Source organism: Mytilus trossulus, chromosome 6 (assembly GCF_036588685.1).
Source record: "Mytilus trossulus isolate FHL-02 chromosome 6, PNRI_Mtr1.1.1.hap1, whole genome shotgun sequence".
NCBI lineage: Eukaryota > Metazoa > Mollusca > Bivalvia > Mytilida > Mytilidae > Mytilus > Mytilus trossulus.
This window is the reverse complement of record NC_086378.1, coordinates 53,518,080-53,538,130: the sequence shown is the minus strand read 5'-3', so window position 1 is coordinate 53,538,130 and position 20,051 is coordinate 53,518,080. Positions and strand designations below refer to the sequence as shown.

General features: G+C 33.5%; 1 protein-coding gene across 1 annotated transcript; it reads right to left on the bottom strand.

Moving 5' to 3' along the window:
• Positions 1–701: 701 nt before the first annotated feature.
• Positions 702–19,070, bottom strand: LOC134723538 (lithocholate 6-beta-hydroxylase-like). The gene is made up of 14 exons (XM_063587124.1): positions 18,937–19,070; positions 18,060–18,156; positions 16,805–16,857; positions 15,963–16,059; positions 15,136–15,252; positions 14,495–14,583; positions 13,274–13,422; positions 7,835–7,956; positions 6,520–6,622; positions 5,016–5,173; positions 4,435–4,523; positions 3,364–3,501; positions 1,435–1,597; positions 702–873 (listed from the first exon to the last, which is right to left on the bottom strand). Exons 1-14 carry the CDS (start codon positions 19,008–19,010, stop codon positions 799–801), a joined length of 1,524 nt encoding a protein of 507 aa, XP_063443194.1. The 5' UTR covers positions 19,011–19,070; the 3' UTR covers positions 702–798.
• Between the last annotated feature and the right edge of the window lie 981 nt (positions 19,071–20,051).

The following is a 20,051-nucleotide window of genomic DNA, read 5'->3' as shown; positions in this document are numbered from 1 at the left end:
GTAGATGGATCAAATCTAAATTTGAAAAAAAAAATACAAAATAAATGCTGAATATACTAATTGTTTTTCCTACAGGGTTGAAAAGTAATGGGGGTCAGTATAGGAATTCAGTGCGAATCTACGTTGTTTGTAAGCAACCTTAAAATGCCGCATGACTCTATGTTTTTATTGTTGCAAAAGATATGTAATTTCATGAATGATATATGAATTTTTCCAAAATTTACCCCTACAACGTGTTGACTGAGTGAATGTCCGTAATTTATATATTACATAGGTAAATCACAGTCTTAGTTTAAAAATGGAATTGACTCGGTTTTACTATACTAAGAAAACAAATCAACTGGGTGTTACTATGTTAAGTAAAATAGAGTCAATAAAATATCTAAAAAAAGTAATATCGAGTCAATTGGTCACAATTGTGATAAGATACAAAATACATATTGGATGACACTTGAAATAAACCAATGCGAAATAAGAAAACTCAAAGCATATGTAAAATAAACATATATTTGTGTCGATAGCAAATATACCATTCAACCAAACAATGTATATGTAGAGTTTATTATAAGAATGCGTCCAATGATTAAACTTTGTGTGTTCAAAAACTCACAAACTTCTGTCTTTTAATATTTAGAAAAGAAATAATACATGAACATGTTTCATGGTGTGAATTAATTAAATATATCATATAACAGAATCTTCGAAACTTTCATTGTACTGATCCTCCGAATTTTAATCCTAGCTGACGAAGTGATAACGTTAGCTTTTTCTATTTACCATGCAAGCCTCGTGGATGCACTAACGTTGTGTTACTTTTAGTTTTATTCCATTCTCTGCCCTAAGAAGAAATCCTTTCTCAAAGATAACAGGAATCTAAAATATAGTGTTATACGTATTTTTGGTCATGTTATTGCGTATTCTTGCTACATATATACAATAATGTATTTCAAATTAACCTAACTATAATAACCATTTACATATTAAAGAAAAATACATCAGAAAATCGTTAGAATAAAAAGATTAAAGTGAATGTTTTCAGATAAAAACAAAACAACAAAAAAACTGTTTTCTATATCTCATAAATATTTCAAAAAGAAGTCTGCTAACGGGCAGCATAATGTTCTGAGCAATCATTTTAAAAACTCATTGAAGTCAGTCATTCAAGTGAGCTGTTTTCAAATACTTTCTACATAAGAAAATAACAGACAGTTGTTACATGTATCCATGCGTTTGATGTGTTTGATCTTTGACTACGGACTTTCCGATTTGAATTCTTCTCCTCGGGGTTCGTTTTTTTATTATTTTAGTTTTTTTGACGAGGTACCTGTTTAGATAACAAAACATGACTTGCAAATGATCTACTGAACAAAAAACGAAACTTTCCTAAATGCTATAATTATATACTAGGTCAAAACCTCGTCGTAAATTTATTACCTCTGTTTCATCACAAGTCACAAACTTGAAGTTCTGTAACATATAAACAATTGCCATTTTTGTTTCAAGCAAGGCTAGTCTCATTCCTACACAAATACGTGGTCCAATACCAAATGGAAGGTATGCATAAGGATGCCGCTTTGCCTTGTTTTCTTCTGTAAACCTACATAAATACCATCAATTATTAATATCACATTACATGTTTGCAGATAAGTTTGAAATAAACTCATCATATATACCAGGATTGACATTTTGTATTTTCGACAGACAAAAAAATCAACAATGACGCTCACGGCTCGAAATTAAAAAAGTTATAAAGGTCTAATTAAGAACGAAGTAGAAATATAGACAGAATTGCTTTACATTTATGATACTACGTACTTCATAATTGTGTGTTTAAATGGGGTTTCTCAATAGAGAAATCTATTTAATCTGCTAGATATTGCAATTGACCTTTAGGTATAATACCACCATTGATTTTCCCCTATTAGTCTTTGTTAAATTTGCACTTTTCAAAAAATTGTGCAGAATTTATCTTTGTTTCAAATAAAGAAATACTTGGCATGAGTAAAGTTTAATCCTGTCCAGTTCTATAGAAAAAGTTTCACATAACATTTCATTGCATATAAGAAAATAACCATCATTGGAAGTTAACCAATCAAATTTCTCACCTTATTCTATCTGTGTACAAGGTTAAGTCACCATGTAACCTCAAGATTACAAAATTTTCTATAGAAATTACAAATAAAAAATAATGGTGTTTTGGATTACCCAAGACATATGTTTATGACACAGAAATAGTTTTACTGCAATAAAATGTAGGATTAATTACCTACAACGGTCAAATTCAAGGGACTATTTTTTTAGACCTTCTTTCGTATGCAACCGGATGTGACGCACCATGATTTGGTGGTATTACACCTTTAGCAACGCGTTCACAAGTAGTGTTTTTGAAAGTGATAAGGTGATGGGGTCAGTCTTTTCCTACTGATTTCTATTTCCAATATCGAGTTCATATTTTTTTTTTATTTTTCTTCGTATTTAATGATCCGTTTTATTTTATCTCAGGATTGAAAAAAAAATAAAAGTAAGTCTAGATAGAAATTAAATAAAATGCTTACTGCGGGTTATTTTCTCCTTATTTGTTAAGTTTGGGAAATATTTTCAACTGACATATTTCAAATCTATTTTTATTCTTATATTTTTATTTGCCATTACTGTTTCTTATGGAATATAGTTTTACAACCATACAATTCGGAACATAACGCATAGTAACACACAAAATACTGCAGATATCAGAAGATGACTATGTATTCCTACACGCATACTCTCTTCTTATACGAATTAGGGTCAGTTAAAAACCAATCTTACGACGCAAAAGATAATTTCAGCTTCCCTTTTGTGAACTTGTCATTTCAATGTAGCAACATTTCAGAGTGCCAGCTTCCGGGGTATATATATTCCAATTAATACAATATTCAAAATGGTGAAGTTGAATTTTTACCTTCGTAAAATTTACGGACGCAATCACAAGTAAGTTGACTATTATGGAATATCCGTTTCACAGGTGATATCAGATACATTCCTTATGTTGTAACTACAGTCGACGTCCCGTTCCGTTACCACGAATGTGACCTTCCGAATTTTACTTTTTGTCGGTTTTGTAATAACATGAACAACATTACGGGTGCAACATGTGGAGCAGGATCTGATCACCCTCCTGGTGCTATATCTGGTGCAAGAAAATTGGTACCGTTAATTTTATTATACATGTATGAAAGGGAAAGCATACTATGTACATGTATGATGTTAAAAAAAAGTTAAAACAGTCTTAAACCACAACGATTATAAGCAAATGTGAAATGTTAAAATGTTTGTGCTCCTCTCCAAATAGAAGAGTATTTTATACATCATGTGCAACATATTCACCTTTCGGGGTCAAATGTTTCTGGCTCGGGCCAGTATTCAGGATCTCTGTGTAACGCATATACACACACTGTTACATCAGCGTCTTTTGGAATTAACCAACCGTTTATAGACACATCCTCCCTTGCCTCTCTGAAAAACCTGAGTGAAGAAAACCAGAACAAACTATATATATATATAGCTAGTGTAATGCATAACAGTTATATTGTTCTGTGAAAGAATGCCATATTTGATGATAGCAGATGAAGTCGAATAAAAACTTTGCAAGATATTTTGAGTTTATTTTCAAAAAACAATAAATAATCTATATTATCATAAACCATAAGTTACAACAGTTCAGAAATATACATACATATATTGCGATGAAAACAACCTTATAGGTAATAACACCATACACAAAAACAAACACCCAAGCATCCATAAATTATCAGCAACTACCCACATACTCAAATATCACTATGCGCAACATACTAAGCACAATTATGGTGTTCTGTTAAGCAGATAAGATTGCAAGCATATACAATTGAGAGGTTAACAAGAACTTGATGGTTCGATGTGATGATAAATGGATCATATCCAGCAGGAACCGAGAATTAAGGAACAAAATTATAAATCGTACGCCATGATATTTTACTTGTTTCAATTACTAGGGTCAAAAATATATGCCAGATCATAGAATAATTATGATCAAGTATTTTAAACTCTGCAAAATAATGACGTTTTTCAGAGTTTTTAAATTATTTGGATTTTTCACTAAGAAAACCTATCACAAAATTTTCTTCGACTTTTATCCCAAATTGTACTAAAAAAATCATATCCCATTTGATTATGTAAAATAGCACACATTGGTTCAAATATTATATTTTATACAGAAAGACAATATAATGTTTGAGTAACACGTATTACATATACATAGGTAAGGATCAGATACACCTTTTCATTAAGGAACTAGTTTTTTTTTAAATTCAATAAAGTTTCGTTTAGTTAGTATATCAAAATGTTAAATAGTAAACATTTCCTTAGAGTAGAAAACGGCAATATCTTCCAAGGTTAAATTAAAAAATGTCCCCTTACCTAGTTGATGGTGCGTAAAGTCTCAGGACCTCAGACACAAACAAGTCCAGATACTCCATTTTCATTACAATATCATGTGTTGGAATTTCCTACAATGGTAGAACCATCATCATCTGAACATTTAGTCATACTCAAAAAAAGAAAAAAAGAAAAATCAAATACGAAATAAAACTTTCGTAGTGATTTATGAAAACTTAGAAAGTCAATTCAGCATAATAGGGGGTTACAGATTAACTTTTAAATTAAGATTTTTTTCTAAGATCAAGACAAATAACAACATGTTATCCTATCACTATTAAACATTTAAAGTTTTAACCGGAAAATAATCAATAGATAAAACAAAGAAAGCATCTAGCATTTCTGAATTACGCGTATATATGCAATTTTTACTTTTAAGATACCTGCCTTATATTTTTTTAACATTCAAAATCAAATAGGAAGATTGGGTTTCTAACTGATACCATGTATCATTTATCATTTATATTCAAGAGAAGTCAACACACTGTATTCCTCAAAACATAATATCAAAATAAAAATAAAACAAATCCTATTTGCTGAGTTACAAATTTATAAATGTGAACCTTTCCAAGAGTTTTATCTATTTCCTGTATGAGTTTGTCCTGTATGTCTGGGTACCTTGCCAGGCAGTAGGAAGAAAATGAAACAGCTATGGATGTTGTATCGAATCCAGCGGAGAAAAATATCAGAGAATTGACAGCTATCTCATCTTCTGTTAACGCTGAAATATTAATATAAAAAGACAACGTTAATATATCAGTTACAATCTTTGGGAACTTCCTGCAATTAAGTATAATGATACATATATAACTTTTTAGTCTCCTCATAATGACATTTCTGTACCAACTCAGTAATATAACAGTTGTTTCCCGTTCGTTTGATGTGTTTGAACTTTTGATTTTGTCAGTTGGTAACAAACTTGGTAAAGGCATTTCCGTATGTAGGAAATGATGGATTGCACCTGTTACTATAGATGGCTAAAACCAAATAAAGCATAATATTACAGCCGCGTAAAGTTTTATTATAATGACAACAGCAATCAGGGGGAAACTATGACCTTGTGCAATGCCAAAATATAATATGTAGCGACAGATTGTAGCACTGTACATGTGAAAGTACATACAATGAACGTGTTTAATAATAATAATTAGCATTGTTTTACTTTACTGATAACAAAATTATTATCGAAATTTGTAATCTTTCTGTATGGATTGTTGTGGGTTTTTTTTTATCCATTTTGTTGATTATAAATAGTTTGTTCCCGACAATTAAGGTCTTAGCCTACTCGAATAGAATCATATTCATAACAGTGTGGTCCTGGCCATTGATTGACGACCTAAATTATCCCATTGACTGGGACAGATTAGGTGAACGTTTGTCTGTAACGACCATTGCACACTTCTTACTAATTATAGAATTTAAACTGTGGGGTCACCAAAGGTTCTTAACGTCTTTAATAATAAAATAATTCGAAAAATTATTCAGGAATAGCCTTTATGTTTTGATTAATATTATTGATATAAATCAACACATCGTATTATTCCGGATTCGTTTTTCGAATTGCTTTGGTTAGGTGTTGAGAACCTTTGGTGACCCCACGGATTCAGTGTCTTTAACAAGTACATAGTGAGCAGTGATTGTTACCGACAGACGTTCAACTTATCTGTCCCAGTCAAAGGGATAACTTAGGTCGTCAATCAATGGCCAGGACCACACTGTTTTGAATATGATTCTATTATCAAAAAATGCACATTGTTCAAAAAAAGTATACCCCGTCCTAAGTCAGGAATCTGAAGTACAGTAGTTGTCGTTTGTTTATGTAATATATACGTGTTTCTCGTTTCTCGTTTTTTTATATTGATTAGACCGATGGTTTTCCCGTTTGAATGGTTTTACACCAGTAATTTTGGGGTCCTTTATAGCTTGTTGTTCGGTGTGAGCCAAGGCTCCGTGTTGAAGTCCGTACATTGACCTATAATGGTTTACTTTTATAAACTGTTATTTGGATGGAGAGTTGTCTCATTAGCACTCACACCGCATATTCCTATATCTATATAATGCATGTACCTCTGCTGTGAAATTTTGATGAACCTTGAGGAGCTTCGGTATCTTCTGAATTGTCGTTAGTTGATGAATCTTCAGTTACAATTTGAATGAAATCTCGATGAATCTATTATGGACAAAACATTATTTGATTCCAGCTTTATCTAACAACGCTTATCATTTTTTTTAACTTTCATCTCCGACTAGAACTATTTTTTCTTCTTCGTGTATGTTTTATATTAAGAACCTTCACAGTTATATTTAGTGTTCTTACTCTTCAATCGTGTCGGTTCAAATAAATCCGTAGATTTCAAATATTTGGCTTTGAGTGTTCCTGATGAAGATACATTCAGAAAAGATTCTGACCAGTACTTTGAACGAGATGTCAGCAACTGCGAGTATCTTCAAATATGCACTAAGTGTCTTTTGGATTTTATGATGTATAAGTATCCGTTTACGTCTACTCTGAGCTTGTGTTAGATGTATTTCTATATGTATCTATATGTCGAGTTATTGCGTAATAGATATTAGAAGATGTGGTTTTAGTGCCAATGATACAACGCGTCGGCTTTTGAAACTGCTTTTTAAAGATTGATCTTGTATTGTACTGTCGCATCACTACTCCAGGTATAGGGAGGGTTAAGTGTTTATATTTTTATTCCGAGATTACTTTGTTATAAATAAGGCCATTGGTTTTCTCAATCTAATTGTCTAGTATTTGTCATGTCGGCCCTTTAAAGCCGACCATACGGTAAGTGTTTTTCTCATTGTTGAAGGCCATACAGCTACATACAATTGTTTAAATCGACTTCATTTGAACCTTGGTGAATAGTGTCTTTTAGGCAATCCTACCTTATTTTTATAATGATCTAGGCTGTGGTATTAAGCATTGTATACAAAAGTTATAACATTTGGTGGAGGCAATCTAAAGTTAGACAACGAAAACAAATTTCGGCACGTACGGACGTATGAACGGACGTTCAAACTTAATGCCCCACTCGCAGCGGCAAGGGCATAAAAAATCAAAAGACGCAAACGAAAAATTTAGCAAATTTTCAATTAAATGCTTTAGAAAGATAAAACTGATACCACCCAAATTCAAACGTATAAGGTTTTTTTTTAGTATTAAGCATTGTGTAAAAGATTCATAAAATTTGGTAGAGGCAAATTAAAGTTGGAGACATGAAACAAATTTATGGACGGACATGGGTAAAACTAAATTTTCCCTCACAACGGCGAGGGTATAAAAATATCAATCTAATTTAGAAAACAACAAACGGTGTAATGATAAGCAATACTAGTGTATACAAACAATTTGTACACAGGTTTCGATACATACATTCGAACTGTTTCGGTCTTTCAAAATATCAGAAACCACTTTCTTGAAGAAATGTTCTGTTCCACCAAATTGTGGTGTTTCAAATAGTGCCGTCATAATGCTCTTCATGAATGGAAATGTCACTAGTGAAAATGAAATAAGCAGTTAGATCAATAACAGTAATATAATTATTTTTTGGTGTGTGTCTTCGTGTGCGTTTTCCTCTTGTTTAGGTGAAATATAACTTTAAACGATAAATTTTGCCTTTATTAAACTTAGTTTTCTAGAAATAATCCTTTTTTTTAATTAACCAGTTAAGTCCCCCACTTCCTTATATCTATAATACTAAAATTACGAGGTCCAATTTGTCAGCCGTCATCACGTAAAAACGACGAATCAAAGAATTCAACTGTATATATAACTATTATAGTACAAAAGTGTAGATTAAAAATTACACCACTCTAAGTTCTTTTGTTTTCCACGTAATTAATATGCCAATAATTAAGAAGTTCCGGGTCGAGTCCGATACCGATACCAATAGTATAATCACCCGTTACCGATTACCTTATCTGTACGTTCCGCATCTGACAGGCGCACCACCAAACGGTGTATTCAGGATTAATATGCTTTATACACGGGTCATAATCACATGGTTGACACTACTAAATTGTCAAATTGTTACCCATTTAGGTATTTTAATCAGTTAGAATACTAAAATAAGGCTTGCGCATAGTTGATATACTTTTTAATTCAGTCACGGACCCGCGATATCACGGATGTGTTCTAGTATATATATATATATATAAAATGACTGAATAAATAGTCAACGATCAATCTTACAGGGCGATGGATCATGTAATATGATTCTGTACACTACAAAATATAATATATAACAAGTCAAAAAGAGTACAACATCACCATAAAATAACTATAAAATATACAAATATTAGATATTTCGGATAACAGATATCCTTCTTCAATAATAGCACGATGTCAAATGAATCGTGTCAATTCAAATTGAGACTCTATCAAAATCTTGATTTATACAATTTAAGCGAACGCTGGAACAATTTTTAAATTTCCAAACACACCGCAAAGACTACAGAAATATGCCAAAAATAAAGATAGTTATTAACGATGTGAAATGGCACAACTTTAGATTTCCAAAGGATGTGACAGTTGAGATGTAATAACTGCATTGAGGGCAGTCCTCAAACAAAACAATCAAAATAATCATCAAAATAATCAAAAATGTCCTTACCGATCCAGGATAGTATAAATTAGACAACGGTAGGGCGATTACAACGGAAACTACATATTAAAGCCTTCCAAACGAATAGCAGTGTAATAGTGATTGAAAAAATAAGTTTTGTATATCGAGCTTTAATAATTGAACGTGGCAACGTACTTATACATCATCCCGAATCAATGAAAACCTGTAGTTTAAACGGTAATTTAAAAAATAATTTCGAACTGTAAAGCCAGTACTAAATCCGGCGTTGTTTGAAACAGGTGGTCACAGGAAAATGAGGGACTCGTTCTATGTTTTTTCATTTATGCCCTCTGGGGAGACTGTCCGTAACTTTCTTATCCAAAATCTGTCACCCAAAACACTGTACAAAAAGTATCCCGTACAGTCAAGCTCTCAGAGTCAAGCGGATTTGCTCCTCTGAGGAGGCTGTCACGAAACGGTTACAGGAACTTCGCGGATTTTTGACAAAACGAGGTTATAAGAAATTGGACATAGATAAGGGGTTTGAGCGCGCTAGCAATAACAGCCGCAATGACCTCTTACAGTACAAACGGAAGAAGCGCAGCAAAATAGTCCCGTTTGTTCTTACATACAATCCAGCCTTTAATAACCTTTCACGTTTGATCCGTGCCAATTGGCAAACTATTGCCAAACACCCTAAATTATCCAAGATCTTTCCCAATCCTCCTGTCTTAGCCTTTCGGAGACCAGCAAGTCTGAAAGACTTATTTGTTAGAGCTGACGTTTCCTCAAATAAAAGCTGTTCAACTGCAGGATGGTGCAAGTCATGTGGTAACAGACGTTGCCTGACTTGTCAACAAATACTGAATACTCAAACATTCACTTGCCACTCGACTGGGTCTGTATACACTATATATTGCAATGTAACTTGCAAAACCCAGAATGTTGTATACCTCCTTCAGTGTCGATGTGGCATGCAGTATGTTGGCGAGACAGAGCAGCCATTTAACAAACGCATGAATGGTCATCGAAGTGACTACACTTGCAAGCCTGACCTACCCGTAAGTCGTCATTTGAGATCACCTGGACACACACAAGCTGATCTCAAAAACCTTACCATCACGATCATAGACCACAACGAGTGTTGGTCGAAGGTCGACAGGGTCGCTCGGGAAAGATTTTGGATAAGAAAGTTACGGACAGTCTCCCCAGAGGGCATAAATGAAAAAACATAGAACGAGTCCCTCATTTTCCTGTGACCACCTGTTTCAAACAACGCCGGATTTAGTACTGGCTTTACAGTTCGAAATTATTTTTTAAATTACCGTTTAAACTACAGGTTTTCATTGATTCGGGATGATGTATAAGTACGTTGCCACGTTCAATTATTAAAGCTCGATATACAAAACTTATTTTTTCAATCACTATTACACTGCTATTCGTTTGGAAGGCTTTAATATGTAGTTTCCGTTGTAATCGCCCTACCGTTGTCTAATTTATACTATCCTGGATCGGTAAGGACATTTTTGATTATTTTGATGATTATTTTGATTGTTTTGTTTGAGGACTGCCCTCAATGCAGTTATTACATCTCAACTGTCACATCCTTTGGAAATCTAAAGTTGTGCCATTTCACATCGTTAATAACTATCTTTATTTTTGGCATATTTCTGTAGTCTTTGCGGTGTGTTTGGAAATTTAAAAATTGTTCCAGCGTTCGCTTAAATTGTATAAATCAAGATTTTGATAGAGTCTCAATTTGAATTGACACGATTCATTTGACATCGTGCTATTATTGAAGAAGGATATCTGTTATCCGAAATATCTAATATTTGTATATTTTATAGTTATTTTATGGTGATGTTGTACTCTTTTTGACTTGTTATATATATATGCCTAATATATCATGTACTGTAGTACGCCGCTAGATTAAAACTGACGTGGAAAGGTAACATATGGCCACCGAAAGCTCTTTTTTTGAGAGCCCAGGTGGTCGTGTGGTCTAGCGGGACGGCTGCAGTGCAGGCGATTTGGTGTCACGATATCACAGTAGCATGGGTTCGAATCCCGGCGAGGGAAGAACCAAAAATTTGCGAAAGCAAATTTACAGATCTAACATTGTTGGGTTGATGTTTAGACGAGTTGTATATACATTATGTACACAGCCATGTATCACCATCATTGATGGCGATCCGATGGATACATCTGTTGTAGGGTTGTCACTGACTCAGACGTACTTATGAATATAATTATTTTCTGTGACTGTATCTTACATTAATTTGTAGGATCCTTTACTATAGATAATTTAGCTGATCTGTAACAATAACATCTTCATGCCTAATATATCATGTACTGTAGTACGCCGCTAGATTAAAACTGACGTGGAAAGGTAACATATGGCCACCGAAAGCTCTTTTTTTGAGAGCCCAGGTGGTCGTGTGGTCTAGCGGGACGGCTGCAGTGCAGGCGATTTGGTGTCACGATATCACAGTAGCATGGGTTCGAATCCCGGCGAGGGAAGAACCAAAAATTTGCGAAAGCAAATTTACAGATCTAACATTGTTGGGTTGATGTTTAGACGAGTTGTATATACATTATGTACACAGCCATGTATCACCATCATTGATGGCGATCCGATGGATACATCTGTTGTAGGGTTGTCACTGACTCAGACGTACTTATGAATATAATTATTTTCTGTGACTGTATCTTACATTAATTTGTAGGATCCTTTACTATAGATAATTTAGCTGATCTGTAACAATAACATCTTCATGCCTAATATATCATGTACTGTAGTACGCCGCTAGATTAAAACTGACGTGGAAAGGTAACATATGGCCACCGAAAGCTCTTTTTTTGAGAGCCCAGGTGGTCGTGTGGTCTAGCGGGACGGCTGCAGTGCAGGCGATTTGGTGTCACGATATCACAGTAGCATGGGTTCGAATCCCGGCGAGGGAAGAACCAAAAATTTGCGAAAGCAAATTTACAGATCTAACATTGTTGGGTTGATGTTTAGACGAGTTGTATATACATTATGTACACAGCCATGTATCACCATCATTGATGGCGATCCGATGGATACATCTGTTGTAGGGTTGTCACTGACTCAGACGTACTTATGAATATAATTATTTTCTGTGACTGTATCTTACATTAATTTGTAGGATCCTTTACTATAGATAATTTAGCTGATCTGTAACAATAACATCTTCATGCCTAATATATCATGTACTGTAGTACGCCGCTAGATTAAAACTGACGTGGAAAGGTAACATATGGCCACCGGAAGCTCTTTTTTTGAGAGCCCAGGTGGTCGTGTGGTCTAGCGGGACGGCTGCAGTGCAGGCGATTTGGTGTCACGATATCACAGTAGCATGGGTTCGAATCCCGGCGAGGGAAGAACCAAAAATTTGCGAAAGCAAATTTACAGATCTAACATTGTTGGGTTGATGTTTAGACGAGTTGTATATACATTATGTACACAGCCATGTATCACCATCATTGATGGCGATCCGATGGATACATCTGTTGTAGGGTTGTCACTGACTCAGACGTACTTATGAATATAATTATTTTCTGTGACTGTATCTTACATTAATTTGTAGGATCCTTTACTATAGATAATTTAGCTGATCTGTAACAATAACATCTTCATGCCTAATATATCATGTACTGTAGTACGCCGCTAGATTAAAACTGACGTGGAAAGGTAACATATGGCCACCGAAAGCTCTTTTTTTGAGAGCCCAGGTGGTCGTGTGGTCTAGCGGGACGGCTGCAGTGCAGGCGATTTGGTGTCACGATATCACAGTAGCATGGGTTCGAATCCCGGCGAGGGAAGAACCAAAAATTTGCGAAAGCAAATTTACAGATCTAACATTGTTGGGTTGATGTTTAGACGAGTTGTATATATATATATATATATATTAAGTACGTCTGAGTCAGTGACAACCCTACAACAGAGGTATCCATCGGATCGCCATCAATGATGGTGATACATGGCTGTGTACATGATTACGTTTTAGAAACCATATGTATTTATCTATCACCTTTAAGCAACTCTGTAGAATTGGTTGACTTAATAGCCAAAGACATGGATAACAAATTGTAAGCATCATGTATCTGCATCTGTGATGGAAGTGTCAAATATAATGTCTCAGTTTGGTTTTTATTTTTTTTCCGTTTGATGGGTAAATGTTTATGATAAAGACGGTATGCCATTTTCGTTTAATTAAATTGCTTACTACATATCAGGAAAAAGATGGCTTTAACTTGAGTCCTCATTGCTCTCCTAGCATAACTAACAAACTGGTTGTCTTTTTCCGTCTGTGAATTCACCTGCATACCAAAGGCTGTACTACAAATCACGTCCATTGTAAAGCCACTGGCTATCCTGAAATTGGTGCATGAATCATTAATCTGTTTATTAGATCACCCTTATGATTCTTTCGCTTCTTTTATCATATAAGCATAGGATCCTGTTGTTCAGTGGTTGTCGTTTGTTAATCTGTTCTATAAGTGTTTCTGGTTTCTCTTTTTTTTATATACATTAGACCGGCTTTTTTTCCTGTTTGAATTGTTTTTCACACGGCATTTAAGGCCTTTTATAGTTTGTATTTCGGTGTGAGCCAAGGCTCCATGCTAAAGGCCGTACTTTGACCTATAAAGGTTTACTTTTTATAAATTGTCTCATTAGCACTCATACTTCATCTTCTTATATCTATGAATTCTTCATCCTTTTCAGAAGAACACCCTGGTGATTCTTTTATCATATAACCATAAGACGTTTTAGAATGAGGTCTATTTAATTGGAGTACAATAACACATTCAAATTTTAAATAGCAGATGAATGCAAATTATTTAAGCCAATGTTATACGATACGTCGATCATTTATATATGCAGTGTGTTGAAATATTATAGTTCCTAACATCAACGTATTTTGGTCTCTGGTGGATAAATGCTTCATTGGCAATCATACCACATCTTCTTATTATTGTACTTTTCAAATAAAGATCATCTAAAGTTTTTTCTGCTACTCGCGTAGAAAATAAACTGTATTTTAAAATATTGAGACGAGAAAAAAAGCCATTAGGTTACATATAAGTTTAGCCTACAACACTAACCGTTTTTAGATCTCGATAAAGGAGCCCTGTACCAGAAAATAATATGAGATCAATAAGTGAGGGAGGGTAGGAAGGGGTCCTGATCCCGAATTCCCAGGCTTAAAAAAATGAAATCCCGAAATCCCGGGCTTAAAAAGATGAAATCTAGGGGTCACGAAATTTAAAAACAAGAATTCCTGGATCCCGAAAGGGTTATTCCCGAAATCCCGAGCTTAAAGACACTCGATCCCGGAGTCCCAATAGAGGTCCTATCCCCCCTCATAAGTGTTATTTTACAGGAAAATGTCTACAACCTTGAATTCATAACCTTAGACGTACATGATGAGGATCAGCACACTTACTCTTTCATGTCAATAACAGAATCCCCTTCAGATTGCTTCTTAATATTATCCACCAAGTCATCACAGCACCGCTGGATTAGTGGGGTCATCTAGAATAAAACAAACACGCAGATGTATGATAGTGTTATAAACCCCGTATTGATAGAGCATTACTTTTATTTTTAACATCATAAACGCTGGTTATTTCCACGTTCCGTAAAACAGTAGAACATAAAAACAAAAAAAATCGCCTTTAATAGGCTAATACTACTAGGGAAAGTGTTTCTGATTATTTGGTTTGAACAAGATAGTAAGATTGACGCCTCCGGTGTTAATCTGGCTATCTCAAGTTAATACATGGAATGAACAATTATTAATGAATGCTGTACTGGCATGTTTTCTAAATACTGTAAACCAACTAATGGTCGCGAGTGATTCATTTTCGCGACTTTCGCGAGTAGAAACAAAACACAAATATGAATCGACGCGCGAATATAAAATTTGGATAACTACATTTTTTTTGTACTTCCAAGTTAATTTGGGAATCGCGAAAGTACAGTATCAATATCAACTTGATTCTCAATGAGAATGAGATCATGTGCATCCCTCGCATTCCCACATTCTTCTAATCTAACATTATATATTCCTATTTCTAAGCTTACGTTTCTCAGCTTTCCTGTTGTAAACGTTGGAGATATTTTAGTCCTCAAGAATTTCCAATAGTCATCTCGAGCCACTGTCATACTGTGCGAGGTAAATTTGTCTGGTTTAATGACGTCCTAAAATAATCAAGCTGGTTACTCTGATTTAAACAATATTGTTATGTTTTGTTTTATAAATTTTAACTTTTATTAAACGTCAAAATCGTCAATAGGTCGAAATATCGTTAATAAGAGCTTTGCATTTTTGAAAATTGCAGAAATTGAAGGCTGTTGAATTGTATCTACTGACCACAAAAGCTGTTGACTTGAATTTAAAGACCACAAAGGTTGTTGAATAAAAACATGACTTAATTAATCTCTTTTAACCCATTATAGCAATTAAAGTAACAAATTAGTTATCTATCGAAAGGTGCATTGATGATTTAAATCGGGGAAAACGAAAATAAAAAGAATGCATGTAATAACCAACAGCATCATTAGAACTTTTGAAAAAAGCAAATATTTTAGTACAAAGCATGTCTAGATCTACATTATAAGTACAAATGTATATCACAAGTCTAAATTGTGTATATATGTCTCTGAGTATATTAATGTTATTATTGCTAATTAATGAAGAATTCGATCAGACTAGTTCAAGATACAAATACATGTCTAGAAGATGCCAATATTCATGAAATAATGTACATAGAGTCTTAAAAAAGCAAATTTTCTATAACGTACACAAAATTAACGCAGTTGTATTCAATGGGTTTTGATTTCCTCAAATCAAGAACCTCATGAACAGATGCAACAATAAAAAGGAGAACATATGTGAACTCGATACTTACTGGACGATTGGTAAAGTTTGAAAAGTCCTTTATAAATAAATCTCGGACTATATCTGGATCTGATATCAGTAAAGTTGGTCTGGTTCCTTGGTATACCCTTTTAAAAAAAAACATGTAGAATTATTATTTCCGTTATTTGAAGATCTTTTTCATACACTAGTGTCTTAGAGATATAACTCTGGCTTGATTCTGTATACTTTCTATTCTTAAAGGTCCCGGTATTGACCAGAGAAATTTTATATTGAAGAATAAACTGATATTTCAGAGTTTTTTATGCATTTATGATGCTCATTTTTAATTCCTTATATGTCATTTGGTCTCTGGTGGAGAGTTGTCTCATTAAAAATGATACCGCATCATATTACCTTAATAGTGATGTGTATTCTATTATAATTCGATCTGTATATCTACATACGTATAAATATACATGTTTTTTTAGCTACAAACTCGCCTATCCCTACGCTGTATGGTATATATAGGGAATAAATTAAACGGTGTCCCCAATAATTAAAAGTCCTTGAATAAGTGGTGACTGATCGATGAAGTTTAGAGATCGTTGACTAACATTGAAAAACGAAATGGAGAATGTGTCTAAAAGACAACAACCCGCCCAACGAGTAGAAACGGCGAAAAAATCTCACACCTAAATGCAGGCTACATGAAGCACACAATTTATTAATATTACTGATACGAAGATTGACGCAATATATCAAATAACTTTTATGTCGGATGCTCTTTGTTTTACTCTAATTCTGAAATTTAAGAAAAGAAAGATTAATCTGAACGTCCTTCACTGCTTGGCTATAAGTGTTTTATAATCTACTTCCGTTCTCTGTACTTACCCTACAACCTTTCCGTATTTCTGTATGAGGTTGAAATCAGTTGCTGCAAATCCCTAATGAAAACAAAATAATTAAACATTTTTAAGTCATTTTTTTAGATGAGATAATACAACTGAAAATGTCATTTCATAAATCATTATTGCTATTATGCCGCCATTTTAAATCTTCCTTTTCAATCGTCATGCAACTTTCTAATTGTTTCGCAAATTTAAAGTGAGGAGTGATTATGTCTGGGGAAAAGTTCCAAAAGTTGTTCCAATAACAAACAAACAAACAAAAATTATGACGGTATTAAACTTTTTTTCCTCGGAACCTCATCCTTTTCATCTTCATAACAGAAAGTTAACAAAATAAAAATTACTAAAATGATGATATTATACTACTAGAATACTATTAGTTTCACGGTGTGTTAGTGACCTAAAACTGTATATATATGGGGTCCGTAAATTCCATATACATGTACATGTAGGGTGAGAGAGAAGAATATTTTTGGCCTTTTAAACATTTTTTTATTCGAGCGTCACTGATGAGTCTTTTGTAGACAAAACGCGCGTCTGGCGTATATATAAAATTTTTAATCCTGGTTTCTATGATGAGTTTATTTGTTTTGTTATTAGGAAAACTTTTGTAATGGGAAATCTTAAATGATGATGATGAATACGGTGTCAGTTCAATATTATTTGTGTTGAACGGACCAGGTTCTAGTTGCAAATGAAATACATATTCTGGACGAAAACATATTAATGTTGTGTAATAAAATATATGCTTTGTACCAGACCAACATGCTGCGACAGATTTTGAACATGCTAGCTTTTAAGGTCCACATGTAACCCTTCGCAGATATATAAATCTGACTCTGGGAAAAACCTTCCTTAGATATTTTCTCAATTCCGCGCGTGCTTGGTAGCAAGCAACAAATACCTATTTTTATACCATATGTATTCATTAATTCACGGAATTCCTTTGTCGACTTTAGTTATAATGGAAAATACAGGAGAAAAAATGGAGGGTTACAGCTGGTAAATCATGAAAACAGTTGTGTTATGTGCTTTTAAAATAAAGTGTAATTAATTACTATTGACATTGATCTCCTATTTTTTCTGTTATAGTGTTGCTGTTATCCATAATTTTTAACCATATCTTTAGTCTGGGATCCTGACAGAATATTCTCAATTCTGCAATCTTGCAAAATCGAAAATATTCTATCAGGATTCAAGGTCATCATATCTTTAATATCAATCACTAAATGGCTTACATCAATCGGGAGCTGTTTTAGCAGTCCTAAAAATGGATAGGGCTTAGGTCCAGGAATTCCTAATCGTTTCCAAATACCATGTCGCCATACCGTGTAACTACAAAATTACTAAACTATAATTATCATTATTATAACTATCATCATGCATATTAAAGATTTGGTGTGTTTTAATTCATACCACCTAGATTTACTTTGGGTTACTTAGAGGTCTATTCAGTTTAGCACGTATTTAACATAATTCCATTCAAAATATTGCAAAACGAATGTCAAAGCTTTGGAAATTCAGACTAAAGTTCAAGCTCTCTATACCATTGAAATATTCAACCAAAGATAGTATAATTCACATTGCAATCATAGTAGTTTTCCAACAAGGACATATTACTGGCAATAGTATAAAAATGTATTGCTTACATAAAAATATACAATATATAAGTAGTACTAATAAAGCTTAATCTGCAAACAAAAATGAGATAATTATCAGTTCCAATATTACAAGTATGTTTTAAAACAACTTTCAATGCTATATATCAAATATGAGCTGGAAAAAGTACTAACTAGCTATCATATATGATCATATATATATAGAGAGAGAGTGAAGGTACGAGTTTTAAAGGTACGAGTTGGTAAAGTTACGAGTTGTACACCGAAAAAGGCAGTATCGTCACCAGGGCCGTTGTCAAAATGACACTCAACCAAATAGTATACATGTATCACTTGAATGATTTATTTTTACACACACATACACATGCATACAGATAAGCTATATATATAGGTGGTATATGCTTACATCGGATATATTTAATCTTTATTTTAATCATTACACCTGTCAATAATTTATATTACTGCTTTTCTGTTCAACAGGTACTAAAATACTTACAGATACAGAGACAGGCATATTAAACTTATTGTTAAAATCCAATATGGTATGTTAATTAAACTCAAAATCTCCATTATTATGATCAACTAGATGTCTACGGTGTGGTATTCAACTGGACCTCTACAGTGTTGTATTTATAGCATTATTTATCTTGTATACTCAACATATAAAATGATGTTGAAATAAAAATGAAAAAAACAACAGATTTCACTATTTTAAATTGTATGACTGTAACCGTTGTTACATTATTACATAATACACCTTTTTAGGGGGGGAGGGGGTCATATATATGTCTATATAGGAAATTGACTTATCGTCTTGCATTTAGACCATTTCTTGATTTATATTTTTTTATTCTTTGGAAATAAACTAAAATTCTAATACGACGTCCTTATTACGCTTTGTAAAAAAATCCGTATTCTAATGAGCATGAAAAATATGTTTGACACATGCGTACGAACTTAATTACTATGTATATAAACGTTATTTCCATCGTTATCCTTTAAAAAGTATACATTTAATCAGCTAGCATAAACTTTAATTATATATTTTTATAAAGCAACATATATTTACTCTGCTCGCGGTTTTTTAACTTATCAAATATGAATTGTAATGCACAGACTCCTCGGGAAGGAAACGGGAAAAGCCAAACGTTTTTACTGTATTTTCTTACGCTTCGACCTATAAAAATACAGTACTGCATTTGTCCTATTAGAATCGAAATAATTCCTTCATGTCATGCTCTATGCTCATTTTAACATGGGTAGGCATTATATTTGACCACATGTTACACCTCGCTAACGCTCAGTGTAAAATATCGACAAATATAATGCCTACTCGTGTTAAAATTAGCATAGAGCATGACACGAAAGAATTATTTCTTAATTTTAACAGAATTTCTGTTAACCAAAGGTGTAAATCCTTTAAGGTATGTGTTGCCTTATTTAAAATCCCATAGTTCTCAATGATTATAATTGTTCATCCAAAACAAATGCTAAACAATTCAATATTAAAACTTTTTAAATTGTACTGTTGCTTGTTGTTTGTATTTATTATTTTCTGTTAAATAAAAACGTCGATATAACGAATGGAAGCGTATATTACTGTTACTTATA

Excerpts from the sequence above, each read along its gene's own strand:
- LOC134723538 (XM_063587124.1), bottom strand. The coding sequence starts at position 19,010 with ATGGAGATTTTGAGTTTAATTAACATACCATATTGGATTTTAACAATA. Across the intron at positions 18,157-18,936 it reads ATATGCCTGTCTCTGTATCT|TTACACGGTATGGCGACATG; the intron begins GTAAGTATTTTA and ends GTAATTTTGTAG. Across the intron at positions 3,502-4,434 it reads CTTTACGCACCATCAACTAG|GTTTTTCAGAGAGGCAAGGG; the intron begins GTAAGGGGACAT and ends TTCTTCACTCAG.